This window comes from Lagopus leucura, unplaced genomic scaffold (assembly GCF_019238085.1).
Source record: "Lagopus leucura isolate 7727_CA_CO unplaced genomic scaffold, USGS_WTPT01 Super-Scaffold_100001, whole genome shotgun sequence".
Lineage (NCBI taxonomy): Eukaryota > Metazoa > Chordata > Aves > Galliformes > Phasianidae > Lagopus > Lagopus leucura.
In genome coordinates, this window is record NW_024962262.1 from 41,117,786 (window position 1) to 41,134,018 (window position 16,233).

At 43.6% G+C, this 16,233-nt stretch overlaps 1 protein-coding gene across 3 annotated transcripts in view; it reads left to right on the forward strand.

Moving 5' to 3' along the window:
* The first annotated feature begins 2,398 nt into the window (after window positions 1-2,398).
* CARS2 (cysteinyl-tRNA synthetase 2, mitochondrial) overlaps window positions 2,399-16,233 on the forward strand; it is a 33,671-nt gene continuing 19,836 nt past the window's right edge. Inside the window, exons 1-8 of one of the 3 annotated variants that reach the window (XM_042866897.1) lie at window positions 2,668-2,694; window positions 2,776-2,826; window positions 4,071-4,086; window positions 7,890-8,007; window positions 10,889-10,960; window positions 11,643-11,748; window positions 12,423-12,506; window positions 14,533-14,662. In XM_042866897.1, coding sequence (XP_042722831.1) covers window positions 7,954-8,007; window positions 10,889-10,960; window positions 11,643-11,748; window positions 12,423-12,506; window positions 14,533-14,662 — 446 coding nt within the window. In that variant the 5' untranslated portion in view covers window positions 2,668-2,694; window positions 2,776-2,826; window positions 4,071-4,086; window positions 7,890-7,953. Of the gene's footprint in view, window positions 2,695-2,775; window positions 2,827-4,070; window positions 4,087-4,124; window positions 4,322-7,889; window positions 8,008-10,888; window positions 10,961-11,642; window positions 11,749-12,422; window positions 12,507-14,532; window positions 14,663-16,233 lie in introns of those variants that run through there. The other 2 variants (XM_042866896.1, XM_042866898.1) reach the window with 2 other exon arrangements.

Below are 16,233 nucleotides of genomic sequence, written 5' to 3' on the forward strand. Positions count from 1 at the left end.
TTAATGTAAGCAGCATAAAATCTCAAACATTCAAACATGAATGTAGATATTGAGGATGTGTAAGGACTTCTGCCTCTTTTCTCCACTTTAATTGAGTATTGCTGCATGAAATACTGTGCAATTGCTACAGCTGTGTCCCTTTTTATTAGAAAACAGTGTCTTCTGATCATTGGTCATCATACTTCATAGGCACAGACAATTCAGATGAGTTATTCCTTCTGATGAACTGTTGTTTTTTCTTCATTTAATAGCTTTATCCCTTTCTTCTACAGTTACATATGGGTGTTTTTTGTTGTTTCATCTTGTCCGTTTTTTTAGGAGACTGAATTCATACTCACCTTGGAGGTTAAAATGGCATTTTACAGCTCTCTTATTTTTGCTTACAGCTGAAGGTTTGGAAACAAAACAGCAGAAGTTTAACATGCGAGATGAGCAGGGTTGAGTTTTGCAAGTATTAAGACCAACAGAAAAGTCACACTTCAGACTGTCATCCAATAGGTGCTGTCTGTGAGAGATATCTGCTTTTGTCAACAAGTGGTGTGGAATTGATGGAACTGTAACATCTGGGTCACTGAGTCAGTCTCTCTGCTGCTTTCCAGGAAGAACTGACCTAACCCAGGCCTTTTGTTCTTTAAAAAGTATTGTAATAGAAGAACAAGGATTAAGCCCTGCTTAAGAAGAAAGGTATTTCACTGGATGCAGCTGCTCATCTCTTTGCCCTGGGACTGTCAGTCTCACTGCCTCACGTGTGTTTTCTGGCTGCTGCCATTCACATCTGCTGCGCTTTGTGAGCTCAAACAGCACTGCATGAAGGGTGCCCTGCGAATTCTGACTACAACCAGTGACTGCGCTGCAAGGCCAGGGTAGAAGAAAATTCAGATACAACATGGATCAAGGAGCTCCAGAATCCCACCATGATTTCCAGAGATGTACCTCAGCAGCTGGAAACATCAGATAGACACCAATCTGTCCTCCGGCTGAGCTCATACACACTCTCGGGAGATGGTGACTGTGGTTTACTACAGAGCTCTAAGAAGCTCAGCCCACTGCAGTGGATTTAACTCATCTTCCCCTATGGTTGGTAGTTTGTCTTCACAGCCTTTTTCCCCCCCTTATCTTCTCAGGATCAGTTTCCTTACCAGGTTTCTGGGCTAGAATCATTCTAGAAGGGCCACAGATACCAGCAACGTGTTCCTGTGAACACATGCCAGAGAAACACATGTTATTTAGTATTGATTTGGGCTCTCTGACTGTACAGAACAAAGCACACAACGGAGTTAATGACAACTCCTAACAAGACGTGCTGAACGATGAAGATGTCTAAACCAGCTTGCTATGGAAACTGAAATAAGGGGCTTTTGAAGCTTCTTGTGAAATGTACCAAGCAAACGTTTACAAGGTCCCTTTGAGCTTCATCCTCCAAGATGCAAAACAGTAGGATAGGTTTCTTATTTGATCAAGAAGTTAGGATTGTTCAGTGAGAAGTATTATGGAAAGCAACTGCATGTTAAGGAGAGAAACCATTTGTCTGTGGTAGGGCTCTGTATCTGATACTGTGTGACTAAGTGAGGTACAGGCGGACTGTATGAAGAGAGAAATTACTATGATAATAGTAAAAAAATCATAGAGTACTCTGAGTTGTAAGGAATGTACAAGGATCACCAAATCCAACCCCTGGCTCCATTCAGGGCCACCCAGCAATCAGACCACACGTGTGAGAGAGGTGTCCATACACCCTTTGAATTCCAGCAGCTCAAGGCTGTGCCCACAGCCCTGGCCATTCTGTTCCCTACCCACCGCCCTCTGGTACAGAACCTTCTAACTCCCAGCTGCCCCTCCTCTGACAGCTCTGTGCCGTTTCCTCGGGAAAGCTGAATGCTGTTGTTAAATATGAGAAACACCCACGAAAGCCGTCCCCGACAGATTCAACAGGACATGACGTCTGTGAGGCAGGCAGCTCACCAGAGCCAGTGCCCAGCGTGTTCATCCTGGCGGGCCCTTCAGGACGCTCCAGCAGGCAGCACCGCGGGCTGCAGCAGGTGGGGTAACCAGCTTCTACATTCAGCACAGACCGCCAGGATTCCTGAAAGCGGCAGCAGCCGAAGCAGCTCAGGGGCTGGAGAGCGGCAGGCAAAATGCGGCATACAGTTGCAAAGTTCTCCCTTGTTTCCCCGGTTCCTGCGCGATTAAAACAAGCAGTAGCTTAAAAAGACTTCTAGCAACCGCGCGTGCGTTCCATCGAACTTTTATTCACTCTGGTTCCGCAGTTCAGAACTTCCACAGCAGATCCGGGCGGCGTAAGCCCAGCCTCCCCTCAGCGCTCGGACCCAAGAACGCCGGCAGCGGGACCGCCCCGCGAGGCGCGGCGCCGCTGGCCCCTCCTCTTCCTGCGCCGCGGCTGTAGCTACCCAGCTCGCCGGGTGTCTCCCTGCACGGGCAGCGCGGCTGTCGCGGTTGGCTGTTCGTCGCTGTCTCCTCTCGCCTCCTCCCTCCCCTCGGTGCGGCCATGCTGCTCGGCGCGGCGTTCCGACGGTGCCGGGCCGGTGGCGTTGTGGCGCGGCGTCGGCGGAGCGGGGAGGCGCGGCGGAGGGAATGGGTGCCGCCGGCGGGCCGAGCGTGCGGCGTGGTGGCGTACAACAGCCGGAGCCGCAGCAAAGAGCCGCTGGTGCTGGCCAAGGACGGCGTGGCCACCTGGTAACGGGGCGCCCGGGGGCTGCGGGGTGCCGCCTTTGGTCCGGCGCGGGGTGACGGGCGCCGTGTGTGCTCTCTCGGCAGGTACAGCTGCGGGCCCACCGTGTACGACCACGCGCACCTCGGGCACGCCTGGTGAGTGCGGGGGGCTGCGGGTATCCTGGGCGGGTAGCGGAGGAGACCCTCCTTTTGTGTCGGTGTGATTTTGACAGAGTGGATTGTTCGAGTCTCGATATGGCAGCTGTTAGTTCTTTCATCTTCGTCTTACTCTCTTCTGCTAGTACTGCTCGGGTGTGTGTGATGCTCCTTTAACGGAGTATCACTGATGAAACTTCGTTTTGAGGAAGGAGAGCTTGCACAGCAGGATGGTGGAGCAGCTAAGAATCATAGAATCACTCAGGTTGGAAAAGACCTTAAAGATCGAGACCAACCTCAACCTAACCGTACTACCCTAACTCTAACAACCCTCTGCTAAATCATGTCCCTGAGCACCACGTCCAAATGGTTTTTAAACACACCCAGAGATGGTGACTCAACCACCTCCCTGGGGAGCCTATTCATTTAGCAGGGCAGAGAACCACACGTTTTGGTCTCACATCATTCTGCATCTCTTGAGTGCCGGTTTTGGTCAGCGGTTCTCCATCTTATTGTGATTGAAGGGAAGCCCTACCCATATCTTTATATCCTGTGCCCAAACTACCACTTCCAAGCTTCAGTTACTGTTGTATGAAAGAACAGGTGGGGCTGAATGTCACACCCAAAGCAGTGTGTCATGCAGATAAGCAGCAGCATTACCATTCTGTTGCTGCCTCTTTAGTGCCTTCATGGGTTGTTTCCTATGGTAGAGTGAGGTGCCTGCACTGAAGATCATCCTCTTTTTTGATCAGGTGAACCCTTCAATGAGAGAGGCATTAACCATTCCTTCCAGTGTCTGCAGTCATGCATATGTCAGTTTTGGCATTTTGTTGCTCAGCTGCTTTGTTCTAGATGGCAGAACATACTTTATTATTATTACTATTATTATTGCTGCTATTGTTATTATCAGAGGGGCAGCTTTGCTCTCTGTGACAGTGACAGGGCACAAGGGAATGGCATGGAGCTGTCAGGGGAGGGGCAGCTGGGGATTAGGAAAGCATTCTTCACCAGAGGTTGTGGGCATGGAACCAGGCTGCCCAGGGCAGTGGGCACGACTCCAAACTGCCAGAGTTTAAGGAGTGTTTGGACACTGCTCTCAGCCATGTGGTCTGATTGTTGAGTGGTCCTATGTGGAGCCAGACTTGATGATCCTTGTGGGTTCCTTACAACTCAGAATATTCTATGATTCTATATTGTATTTTTAATTTTTTTTTTTTTTTTTTTTTTTTTTTACCAATTGCTAGGCCCACCTGTAGAGCTGTAAGGATATTGCATTGGTTGGCACAGCTGAGAGGAATGCTGCTGCTGAGAGTCTACAAGCCAGGAAGCATACTGGGAATAAATATGAAGTCAAGTGGAGCGATAGCTCTTGCTGTGGTGTCCTTCCTACAGAAGTCCCTCATTGTGCTGCACCTTTGCAGCATCTGATCTCATCACAAGAATTCTAAAAGTGAAGGCATGAAGTCATCTGGACTTCTGCAAGGCCTTTGACAAGGTCCCCTCCACATCCTTATTTCTAAATTGGAGAGAAATTGATTTGAAGAGCGAACTGCTTGATGAATAAGGAATTGGTTGGAAGATCACAGCCGTGGGATTGTGGTCATTGGCTCTATTTCTGGGTTGGGGCTGGTAACAAACATTGTTCCCCAGGGGTCTGTCCTGGGTCTGGTACTGTTTAACATCTTTATCAGTAACATAGATGATGGGATCAAGTTAACATAGATGATGGGATCACCATCAGCAAGTGTGAACTGATCACACTGAGCTGAGCTGTGCGGTTGATACAGCAGAAGGAAGGGATGCCATCCAGAAGGAACTTGATAAACTCAAAACATGAGCCCTTCTGAATCTAATGAGGTTTAACAAAGTAAAGTGCAAGGTTTTGCACTTAGGTCGAGGTAGTTCCACATATGTATACGAGCTGGAAGAAGAGCTCCTTAAGAGTAGCCCTGCTGAGAAGAACTTTAAGGTTGTGGTTGAAGAAAAACTGAAAGTGAGCCAGCGGAGTGTGCTTGCAGCCCGGAAGGCCAATGGTGTTCTGGGTTTTATCAGAAGAGGAATGGTCAACAGGGACAGGGAGGTGATTGTCCTCATGAGGCCTCAGCTTTGGGAATACCACAAGGCTGGGACTCCCAACACAGGAAAGATGTGGAGCTTTTGGAGAGGGTCCAGAAGAGGGCCATAAGGATGATCCAAGGGCTGGAGCACCTCTCCTGTGAAGACAGGCTGAAGGAACTGGGCTTGTTCAGCCTGGAAAAGAGAAGGCTGAAGGGAGACCTCATTGTGACCTTCGAAGTTTATGAACAGGAGGGAAATAAACTTTTTACACGTGTAGATAGTGATAGGACAAGGGGGAATGGTTTTTAAACTAAAGGGAGATTTAGATTAGATGTCAGGAGGAAGTTCTTTACTGAGAGAGTGGTGAGGTGCTAGAACGGGTTTTCCAGAGAGACTGTGGGTGCCGCATCCCTGGAAGTGTTTAAGGCCAGGTTGGGTGGAGGAGCCATGGGCCATCTGATCTAGTACTTGGTTGAGTGGCTGGCAGCCCTGCCTGTGGTAGGGGGGTTGGAACTCGATAATCCTTGAGGTGCCTTCCAACTGTTGCCATTGTATGATTCTATGATAAATCCTGCATGCTATTCTTCCTGGTGTGGCACCCCCAAAAAATCATAGGGAATTGAAAGGGACTTGTAAGGTCATCTAGTCCAATTGATCAAGGTGCTCAGAGCTCCCTTTGGCCTGGCCTAGAGTGTCTTCAGAGATGGGGTATCCACTACATTTCTGGGCAACCTGTGCCAATGCCTCGCCACCCTTACTGTGAAAAAACTTCTTCCTTATCTGCCCTCTTTTATTCTGAAACTGTTTTCCTATGTCCTGTCATAACAGACCCCACTAAAGAGTCTGGCCCTAACTTTCTTTTAGCCTCCCTTTAGATACTGAAAGTCTGCCACTACATCTTCCCAGAGCCTTTTCTTCCCCAGCTCTCTCAGCCTGTCCTCATAGGGAAGGTGTTCTATCCCTTGGATCATTTTTGTGGCCTTCCTCTTCACACACTCCAACAGGTCCACGTCTGTCCTGTATTGAACTCCACATCTGAGTACCGTATTCCAGGTGAGGTCTCACCGGTGCAGAGTAGAGATGCAGGATCACCTCCCTCGACCTACTCACCATGCTTCTTCTGATACAGCCCACGGTGTAGTTAGCTTTCTGGGCTGCTGGAGCACCTACTTCTTTTGAACTGCTTTCTTCTTTGCAGTTTGATGCTGAAGTTGTAAGGAGCCTGCTTTCTGAGATTTACTTAGGCTATTTCAGGGCTTCTTCCATCGATTAAGTTAGAAGATCAGAGGGGAGAGAACAGCCCAGAGATTGTATGTGCTCTGGAAATTAAATCTGCAGCACTGTTAAATCTGATTTTAAGCTTTTTGATTCTGCTATTGTCCCTTTGAAAGAGATCCAAAGAATAATTTAATATTCTTCTGGAATAGTGTCATGACATGAGATGAATATTGCTCCCGGTGAGCTGGTATTCATTAATACCAGCTGTCTCCCTGGTAGCATGTGGCACATTCCAAAAGGCCTTTTTCTAATATGGACACAGTGCAAACAACATCAGAAATGTATTTTTCTTTATTAAGATACTGCACATGCTGAAATCATCACAGAATTGTTTGGCTTGGAAGGAACCTTAGAAGACCATCCCGTTCCAACCCCCATGAGCAGGGACACCTCTCCATCCAATTCTATGGTTTGAACACCTCTGGGGATGGGGCATCCACAGCTTCTCTACATAGCCTGTTCTGGTGCCTCATAACCCTAGTCTTGGAGGGTTTCTTCCTTGTACCTAATCTAAACCTACTGCCTGTTAGTTTAAAGCTCCTTGTCTATCTTTACACTCCCTGATGCTCCCTCCCCATCTTTCCTGTAGGCTTTTTCTGGAAGGCTGCAGTGAAGTCTCCCTGGAGTCTTCTTCAGGCTGACCAACCCTAGCTCCCTCAACCTCTCTTTATAGGAGAGGTGGTGCAGCCCTCTGATCATATTTTTTGTCCTCCTCTGGACCTACTCCAGCAGGTCTGTGTCTCTTAATGCTAACTGATATCTGCAGCTGAGGAAAAGGGTACAGATCCACTGATGGTGTTTTCCTACACGTATTTGCTTTGACAGATGCTGGGGGTGCATCCCAGCCAGGGCACTGGGAGAGCTGCAGGTCTTGAGGTTTCCTTTACTCCATCCTGCAGGTGCAGTGCACTTGGGTTTCTTCAAAACCAGAGGAGGCTGAGATTTCTCCTGGTCTTGCAGAATGGACTGAGAGCCTGCAGTCACCTTTTCTTATTTCTCACAGAAGCTGGGCTTTACCCAATTGAAGCGTGTTTTGAGAATTCAGAATGCAGAGCCCATGACAACAGGAGGCACCACTTGTATGTGGGTCTGTCTGTCCACACTGAATATTCATTGTTGTCATGTAGAGCCTGAATGGTGCTGAAAATCTATTCTTGAGTCTAAAAAACTCATTTTAACAACTCAAATTTATTATAAAATAACCTCCCAGAGCAACTCTTCTTTGCTGTCAGAAAAGATCTGTGGTGATGTGTTAATGAACTATAGCTGTGCTTGTATCTGTAGCTACCACTCATCTGTGAGCAATGTTGGAGTGAGTTGGTTTGTTTCTCCATGTTGTGGGCTGCGGGCTTTGAGAACCTGGTAGCATACAGACTAGGGTGGTTTTCTTTTTAGGATCAGCTTATATGTCACGTTGTGTTCTTTGGAAGAGTCTTTTGCTTAAGAGGCAGTTTCAAAAGTACCCCATTGTTGTCATAAAGAGATGCAAGAGAATGGGGAAAATTTGCTGTAATGTGTCACTAATGCCAGAAGAGGGTAGAGCAGTTCAACTGAAATTTACTTGACTTCTGTGCAGATTGGAATTAATTTTGGAAAAGCATTTTATGTACTTGAGACCTTCTTTTGCAAGTATTTGGGTATTTGGGGTATCTGTACAGCTGTCATTTTTTTCCAGAGTTTTATTCATATTTACTGCATCTCTAAAAGCTCCTCTTTCTCTTTTCCAGCTCCTATGTTAGGTTTGATATAATCCGAAGGATACTGACTCGTTTTTTTGAAACTGAAGTTATCATGGTGATGGGGATTACAGACATAGATGACAAGATCATAAAAAGAGCCAATGAGGTAGGTATATAATGCTACAGCTTTAGACCCAAACGTTTGGTACGTCCTACTGCTAGTTATATAGGGAAATGTTCTACATTTGTTTGTTGTTTTAGTACTATATATATATTTTAATTTAGATAAGAAATTTTGGGATTCTAGCCCTCTATCTGCACCTGAGGCAGTGGGCCTCACAGCCTCATGCCTTGTCTGGAAGGCAGTGGAAAATAAAAAGCCGTGATGTCCCTTTACTAGAATTGAAATGAACTGAAACTTTCAGCCAGCAGAGTTCTGTTTTCTGTGTCACTGATTGTTAAAGACAGCATGTAAGTGATGATACACAAGGTTGAGAGCAGTTCCTAAAAGGTGCCGAGCACCATCTAGCTACAAAGTCAGCACCTTCTTTGGGTAAGTCTTGACAAGACTGGGGCTCGGTGGCAAGATCGATACAAAAATTGTGAATTAAAAAAATACATCAACACAATCCAACTTTTCACTGAATTCTTAGAGTTATTGGCCTAATTAAAGGCTTTATGGCTGTAAGTAGCCCCTAGTTGGTTTTTAATCAGATCTTTTGTAACAGCTGAGCTTGTGAATGACTATTCCAATTTCTTTTTTTAATGTTTTTTGGACTGTAAAATGCCACAAATGTGTTCTGCTTTATAAACTTCTTTTAAATAAACATAATATTGGTTTTTGAAATCTGGATTGTGAATGAAGTGAACTGTAATTACAGTTGCAAGTCTTATGCTTGAGCCAGATAATTTGACAGGTATCACTTTATTTATTCCTTACATAAATGATTACTCTTGCAGTACTGCATTGAAAAGAATGCTAGCACTGCTCTCTTCTAAGAAATATATTTTTGTTCCCTTAGAAACTTCATTTGCAGGTTTTATTTTTAAGACCAGTACTTTCTAACAACAACAAAAAGCCACAACCTTTTAAAATCTATATGCATGTATTTGACATTTTTTTCTTTGTCAGAACCCCATGGGATTTTATTTTGAAGGTAGTATGTTCAGTTATTCCATTCTTTGGCTCTATGTGGAAATCTTCTATGTGGATATTTTTTCTTTTTGAAATACTTGCCCTTTTGTGCACGTTTTGTTTGGGACCTCTGTATCTGAAACATTACGACACCAGAATCAATGTATCTGACTGTGTTGTCCATCCTCTGGTGGGACTCATCTATACTGAATCTGAAACTTGGGCATCTGCTCTGTGAGGAGAGTGCTCCGTTCCCCCCGTGGTCCTTTGAGGAAGAGATAAATTGGGTGCCCATTTGGATGGGAGGGATTTCCTTGTCTCCCAGTGAATGTCTTTCTGTTGATCAAAGAAGCATCTGAGTTGCTTGTTGAGATGAACCACATCACAGGAAGAGTTCTCTGTCTGGTCTGCAGGCAGAAGCATGGCTTTGCCTCAGTGCTGAAGCATCTTCCTCCTTCCATTGCTGGATGAGCATCATATCTGTCTTTTATCAGAACTCCCACCTAGACCAGCTTGTTCAGATATGATACCCACCCCTTAAAGATCCTCTAGTAAAAAATTTGGATTTCTTGTGTTAATGATTTGATTATGTGTAAGCTGGAGAGAGTGGCAGTCTGTTGGCTCCTCCTTGGTAGGTTTTACTCAGAGAAGATGTAAAAGCTTGGATCTGAGATGCTCTCATATAGAATCATAGAATGGTTTGGATTGGAAGGGACCTTTAAAATCATGTAGCTCCAACTCCCTGCTATAGGCAGGGACACCTCCCACTAGAACAGGTTGCTCAAAGCCCCATCCAGTCTGGCCTTGAATGCTTCCAGGGAAGGCAAATCCACAGCCTCTCTGTCGCAGTGTCTCACCACCTGCCCAGTAAAGAATTTGTGCCTAATATCTACTCTAAATCCACCCTCTTCCATTTTAAAACCATTTCCTCTGTTTTTTTTTACTTACAAAAAGTCCCTCCCCAGCATTCCTGTAGGCCCCTTCAGGTACTGGAAGTCTGCTATGAGGTCCCCCAGAGCCTTCTCATCTCCAGGCTGAAAAGCCCCAGCTCTCTTGGCCTGTCCTTGTAGGTGAGGTGCTCCAGCCCTCTGATCATCTTCATGGCTCTCCTCCGGACCTGCTCCAACAGCTCCCTTACTTTCTTGCATTGGGGGTTCCAGAACTGGATGCAGTACTCCAGGTGGGGTCTCACGAGAGCATATATGCTATCATATCATGCTTTTGCTTGCTGGGACAGGATTTGCCATCACGTGTCTTTCAAGTCCTGGCCTATTCTGAACGTTTGAGACAAGTGTCTTGTCATGTTTAAATTGCCCCTTTCCTTTTGGATTGCATTTCTGTGAGCACTCCTGTTTCTGTCAGTCAGTCCGTGAATGAGCAATGTGGAGGTGTTTGAGAAATACCTGGAAAAATATGGAACTGGCTCTCAGTTAATTTTCCTGATTGTACTGAAGTATGTGAGTAATGATCAGCAGAAATATTTTATTTTTCTTAATTGCTGCAAATTAATATCTTGACTCATCCTACAAGTCTCTGGTCTGTCTTTCTGACACATTGGTGGTATCAGTGTCCCTTGACAGTAGGTGGAATGCATTTTATATCCATGTGCTGTAGTATATCTTGTCACTGGAAATGGAATATGACCCTCTTAAGAGGAGGGAAAGAATTCATTATTTTAATATTTGGTTGCTTTCTCTTAAAAGACATTGTAATATTTTGGCAGTTTGGAAGTCTAGATGAAACACTGCTCTGAAGTTATAAAAGCTGGCATTGCCTCCTCATGAATGTTAGTTAGATTAATAAGCCTCTCTGCCTCGTTACCTTGGGGGCTCTGCCAATTAGCTGTTAACTGTCTGATAAAAGATTGTGGTACTTTATGTTGTTATTTTGATTTACTAATCTTTTTTTTCAGATGAATATATCGCCAGTAGCTCTTGCTCGTATGTATGAAGAAGACTTTAAACAAGATATGGCATCATTAAAGGTACAGATACGTGAGCTGCTGCATTTTAGAATCTTTCCAAGCACTTATTTTGGTCAGGAATCTGAATTTGACAGTTTGATCTGAGGGGGAAAAAAAACAATTGGTTGCTTGTCTTATGAAGTGTTGTTCAGTGACTGGGTAGTGTTTTACTTTTTCATTCTTCTGAGAAGACAAAGGCTTTGTATTGCACATCTTTTGTGTTAAGAATGGGAAAGGAAGCAAAACTTGGGTATTCAGAGAGGGGTTAAAAGAGGGGTCACAAGTTAAATTTGTGAAGGAACACAGACTTTCCACTCTGTGTAATAAGGTCTTGATTTATAGATAATATGTGTTTACTGTCATGCAGGAATATCCAGACCTGAAGTATATAAAGCATCTAATATTCATTCTTTGATTGCAGATGACTTTGCTTCTTGTCCAGAAGCAGGGAGTAAGCCTCTGGTGAAAGCTAGCAGATTATTTATTATATCTGTCTCTTCCTCAATTTCATTTTAATATTATCTACATGTTAAGTACTGCTTGTGACCTTACGATATTCACAGGGTTTTTTTGTTTGTTTGTTTGTTTTGCTAAGATAAAGATTAGAACAGATGTTCTTTAAAGTCAGTTTCTTAATTTGGAGTGGCTTGTCAGCAGTGCATTACGTGTGGGTTGATGAACTGTTACAATTTCTTTACTTAAGGTCCTTCCTCCGACAGTATATATGAGAGTGACTGAAAACATTCCTCAGATAATTTCCTTCATAAAGACAATAATTGCTAACGGGCAGGCTTATGCAACTTCACAAGGTAAGATTTGTAGCAAGGCAACTCACATGCATGGAAAGCAAGCACTCAAAGGGATCCTGTTTTGGGGTCAGATGAGATATGCTGTACCAGATTTTCCTTATGTTGATTATCATGGTGTGAGCAACTTGCTTGTTACGATGCAACTGTGCAGAACAACTCTTGAGTCAATATCTAAACAAGAAGTGATTCAATACTGAACATAAATGTTTATTGTAATAAGCTGCTGTTTCAGCTCCTGTGGGGAAGCCCTGGCCTAGGTTTTTGAGGGAGCTGGGGGTTAGCTCTGTTAGCTCTGAGCAGGAGTTGGACGTCTCCTATGTACTGTAAAAGTCATACCTGCAAACAGCGTGTGGGAAATTTTTAGTAGAGCTGATGCTTGTAGAAGAGTGTTAAGTGTATTGTAACAGGAACAGTATAGGTAATGCTTCAGGATGGATCACTTGTCCTGGGAAGAACCCAGGGGGATCTCCAGAAAACAACGTTATCTTCAGTGCAAAATGAGTAAATTAGGTTACTGGAAAGCTAATAATAAAGAAATGTGGGCTGCTACTGCTGTAGCATTTCTGAATTTCAAATGGAAGTACAAGGGTGTTTTATTCTGCTTTCGTCTCCATTGTATCAACAGTGAACGTTCCCCATCTTTACTGTGAAGCTAAATATTTCTTTTCTATTAGGCAATGTTTATTTTGATGTCAAGTCTTGGGGAGAAAGGTATGGAGTATTAACTGCTGTTTCTGCTGATACACAAAGTGAAGCAGGTAAGTTCTTGGTAGCAATTTGTGTTAATGCTTTGTCTGAACTCATGATGTATTGATATATAAACCTTCATTCAACAGTCTGAAGCGGTTTTTTAACTTGTATATAGACAGCTTTTTCAGTTAAGCAGAACATCATTGTTTTAGTAGTTACTTACTGAGGTGTTGCCAGTGCAAGAGGAAGCTTAGTGGTGTCTTTTTATGCTTGGTTTTTCTCTCCACTTTTGTTCCAGTGCCTTAAAACAGTTGTGGTTCTCAATTTTATTTAAATCCTTGGAGCAATACATACAGACTGAGTAGTGAGGTGATGCTCTCAGCCCACACGCTAGGCAGCAGTGAGGATTGGCAGGGAGAAACATCACCTGCCTTGTTGTAGTTGTGCAGTTGCACCCTACTGGTGTGCACTAACCAGATGCATTCACATCTTTCATTGCTTACCACTACTGTCAAGCAGAGTGATTGTATGAGCTCTGTTGGTGGGCTGTGGTAACATACACCTGTACCCTTGGTTGTATTCTATTTTCGCTGCAGTTTTGCTGAGCACGATTGCTGATCCTCTCTGTAGTTTCTGTAAATCAGCTATGGTCAAGTCTCTGTGTAGGAGAGTTTAAGACAGATCTTCTGCATGCTTTGTGTGCTGAAGTTCACTGTGTCTTCATTGAAAATGTTCTGTTTGCAATTCCTGAGAATGCCCAGGAGGTGATATTCAAGTGAGCTGCAGCCGGAAGCTTTTTTACAGCTTTGCTTTGGAGTTGTATCATTAAAGCACACAAAGGGATTGTGTTATAGAGCAGTTCCTGACAAGCTGAAAACATCTCCCTGACTAGCTGCAGGCACCTAGTAGCATAGGGGTCCCCAGTGAGTATGGCTAGGGATGTGCTGTGTTTCACTGCGCTGTTAAACCTGCTGCCTTCACAGGCTTTCTGCATACAGTATTAACAAGAGTGTAGTTGGGCAGAAGATACTAGCAGTAGGTTGTGGAGTTTCTTCCCTTGAGGGTGCTCACAGTTCCACAGGATGTGACCCTGAGCCTCCTGCACTGAGCAGGTGGTTGCACAAGACATTCTCCAGAGGTGCCCCTGAGCCTCAACCGCTCATGTTTTACCTTGTTTCCCTTCAATTCACTTGCTACTAAATTTACTCCAGTCTCTGAAGATTCTGTGTCTGTTATTGAGTTTATAACCGAGTAGACAAAGAGTGATTTTTTTTTTTTTGTAGAAATATACTGAGAAAAATCAAGAGAGACACGGAGTCAACAGGCACAAATCAGCCAGGGCTTGGCAAGATAGTGAAAGAGCCAAGGTGAAGATTCACTAGATAAAATTTGGGCTGTGTTTCTATCCTTTATTTCTTATCAATTTTGAATGATAAAGCAGGTGTAATGGATTTTTGTAAAGTGCTTTACTTAATATTGCATGACATTCTGAATTAAAACTGATTCTATGTAATATCAATAAAGTGCAATTAGAATAGATTGAGAAAAGTGACCATCTGAGCTCCAAAAATATATTGGTGCTGGAGTGCTAGGGGGATGAGATTAGTCCCAGTCATGCACAGTGTTTTTGTTAGTGATCTGGTAGAAGCAGAGGAAAGAAGTAAATCTAACTTCTATCTGCTGATAAAACAGATGAACAATGTTGAGTATTGAAGGATTTTTTTAAATTCTGCTGCTGCAATGTAACCTGTTTGTCCTAGGAAACTGGTTGATAAGTAAGCAAATGGGCGATACAAGACTGGAGAAGGCCAAAAGGATTGGAAGGATTGGATGTATTAAAGACTCTTACATCCAGATGCTTATCCATCTTCTTAGCCTGCAGAAATCAGATTCAACATAATATATAATTTTTTTTAAACAGGATGAGAAGACTGGAAACCCAGTATAAGCAGGAAAAGAAAAAAGATGGAGGAAAAGTTGGGCAAAGAGAATAAAATCTGAGTAGTTCACTAAGCATGCAATTCTACTTTCTTTCATTTGTTCACTGTGTTTTTCTGAGGCATGTCCCATTAACCACTCTCTTTTCTGTGGCAGTTGATACGGATAAGCGGCACGGTAGAGATTTTGCCCTGTGGAAAGCTGCCAAACCTCAAGAGTTATCCTGGAGTTCTCCCTGGGGAAAGGGAAGACCTGGGTGGCACATTGAATGCTCCACGATATCAAGGTCAGATTTCTTGTATTTAAAATCCATTGTCGTTTCTTGTTTTCAGTTACAGTGCAATGGTAGCAGCAGTGCTGCTTTTTTCTTCTCATCAGTAGAAAGAACCAGTTTTAATCTATTTGCTCCAGTTTGGGGATTTTGAGTGTGGCACAAATCTTCCTCCTCTGCCTTGATGGAGCAGCATCTGGTTTTATTTTGTCACTTTTCTCTTTTGAGAGAAAAGTGAGCATTTAAAATAAGCCACACAGGATCACATAGTTGATTAGGGAGTCTTTTAGCTTCAACTGAGTAACCAGCATTTTCATAAAAGTTACAGTGTGTCTTTCATCTGTCTTCCACTTTTTGCAATCCATAGCGAACCTGATCAAGTCTGTGGTGCAGTATGAGGAGGACAGGGCCTGGAATTCCATCCCAGCTCCACTGAACATAGAAGATTTTGCTGGCCTTGTCTTAGCAGCAGTTGTGGATGTGTGTGCTAATTACATCTCTCATTACACAGCTTTCTTTAAAAGTCAGCTGCAGTTTTACATATTCTGTTTTCTTTGTGGCAGTATATTCTGTGAGCATGATGCAAATTGTGCATGGTAGCAGTTTGTTTAGAGCTGGTTTAAATTAATTTGCTCTTAATTTGGAATTTTGTTTTATTTACTCCACAGGATAGTAGTACTTTGTTTAGTGCAGTTCTAATTTATGACCGATTAATTTGTGTTTAGAAAAGACTCTTTAACTCTTTTTCATCCTGAAAGATTGATGATGGTACTTAGCTTTCATTACTTTCAAGTCTTCTTTGGAAGCTAATAAGAAATTATTGAGACCTGAGCTGGTTTCTCTTGAATGTTTGGAACCTAAGCTGAAAGCATGTGGAACAACTGCTTTAGTTTTCTCTTCCACAGGCTGTGCTGGTATACCTAAGGTTGTTAGTAATTACTGCTTGATAGTGAAAAGCATTTAGAAAAAGAGATTTTATGTCACTAAACAATTTCTGCACTATGGAACAGCGCTTAAAGCAACTGAAGTACACAGAAGTGTGCTGCATTTAAAGTGCAGCCTGTGACACAAGTGCACTCCAAATAAGAAATAACAACCCTTTACAAAATTGCATATCTGCTATTGTGATGCTACTTAAAGTATCTGTCTCTTTCTGTAAAAACTTACCTTTGCTGTGTCTGGATGCGGCTCTCGCCGTGGAAATAGATGTAGAGTCATGCAGAGAGTGTAAGTGTAGTAATCTGGGACTGTGGAAAATGGGAAACTTAGACTTTTAAGTTATGTAAAGTGTTTTGCTGTCACAGTCGGCTGTCAGGTTCTAATTTTAAGCAATAACTCCTTGTCTGTTTTTGCCGAAGATCTCCAAGCACTTGGAGCTAGGTGAATTAATTTTGGAATATCTTTGATGTGCATGTGTAGGAAGGTGACAGAGGAGCAATGGTCACTGGTGTAGTCCTGCAGAAGGGAACCATCTGATGTGACTTTGATCTGGTCTCCTTTTTGGACCTTCACTGACAATGGGATGCGCTGTGCTTCCACAGGCAAGATGAGGTCTCCAGAAATCCGTGCTTAATCTGATTTTCAAG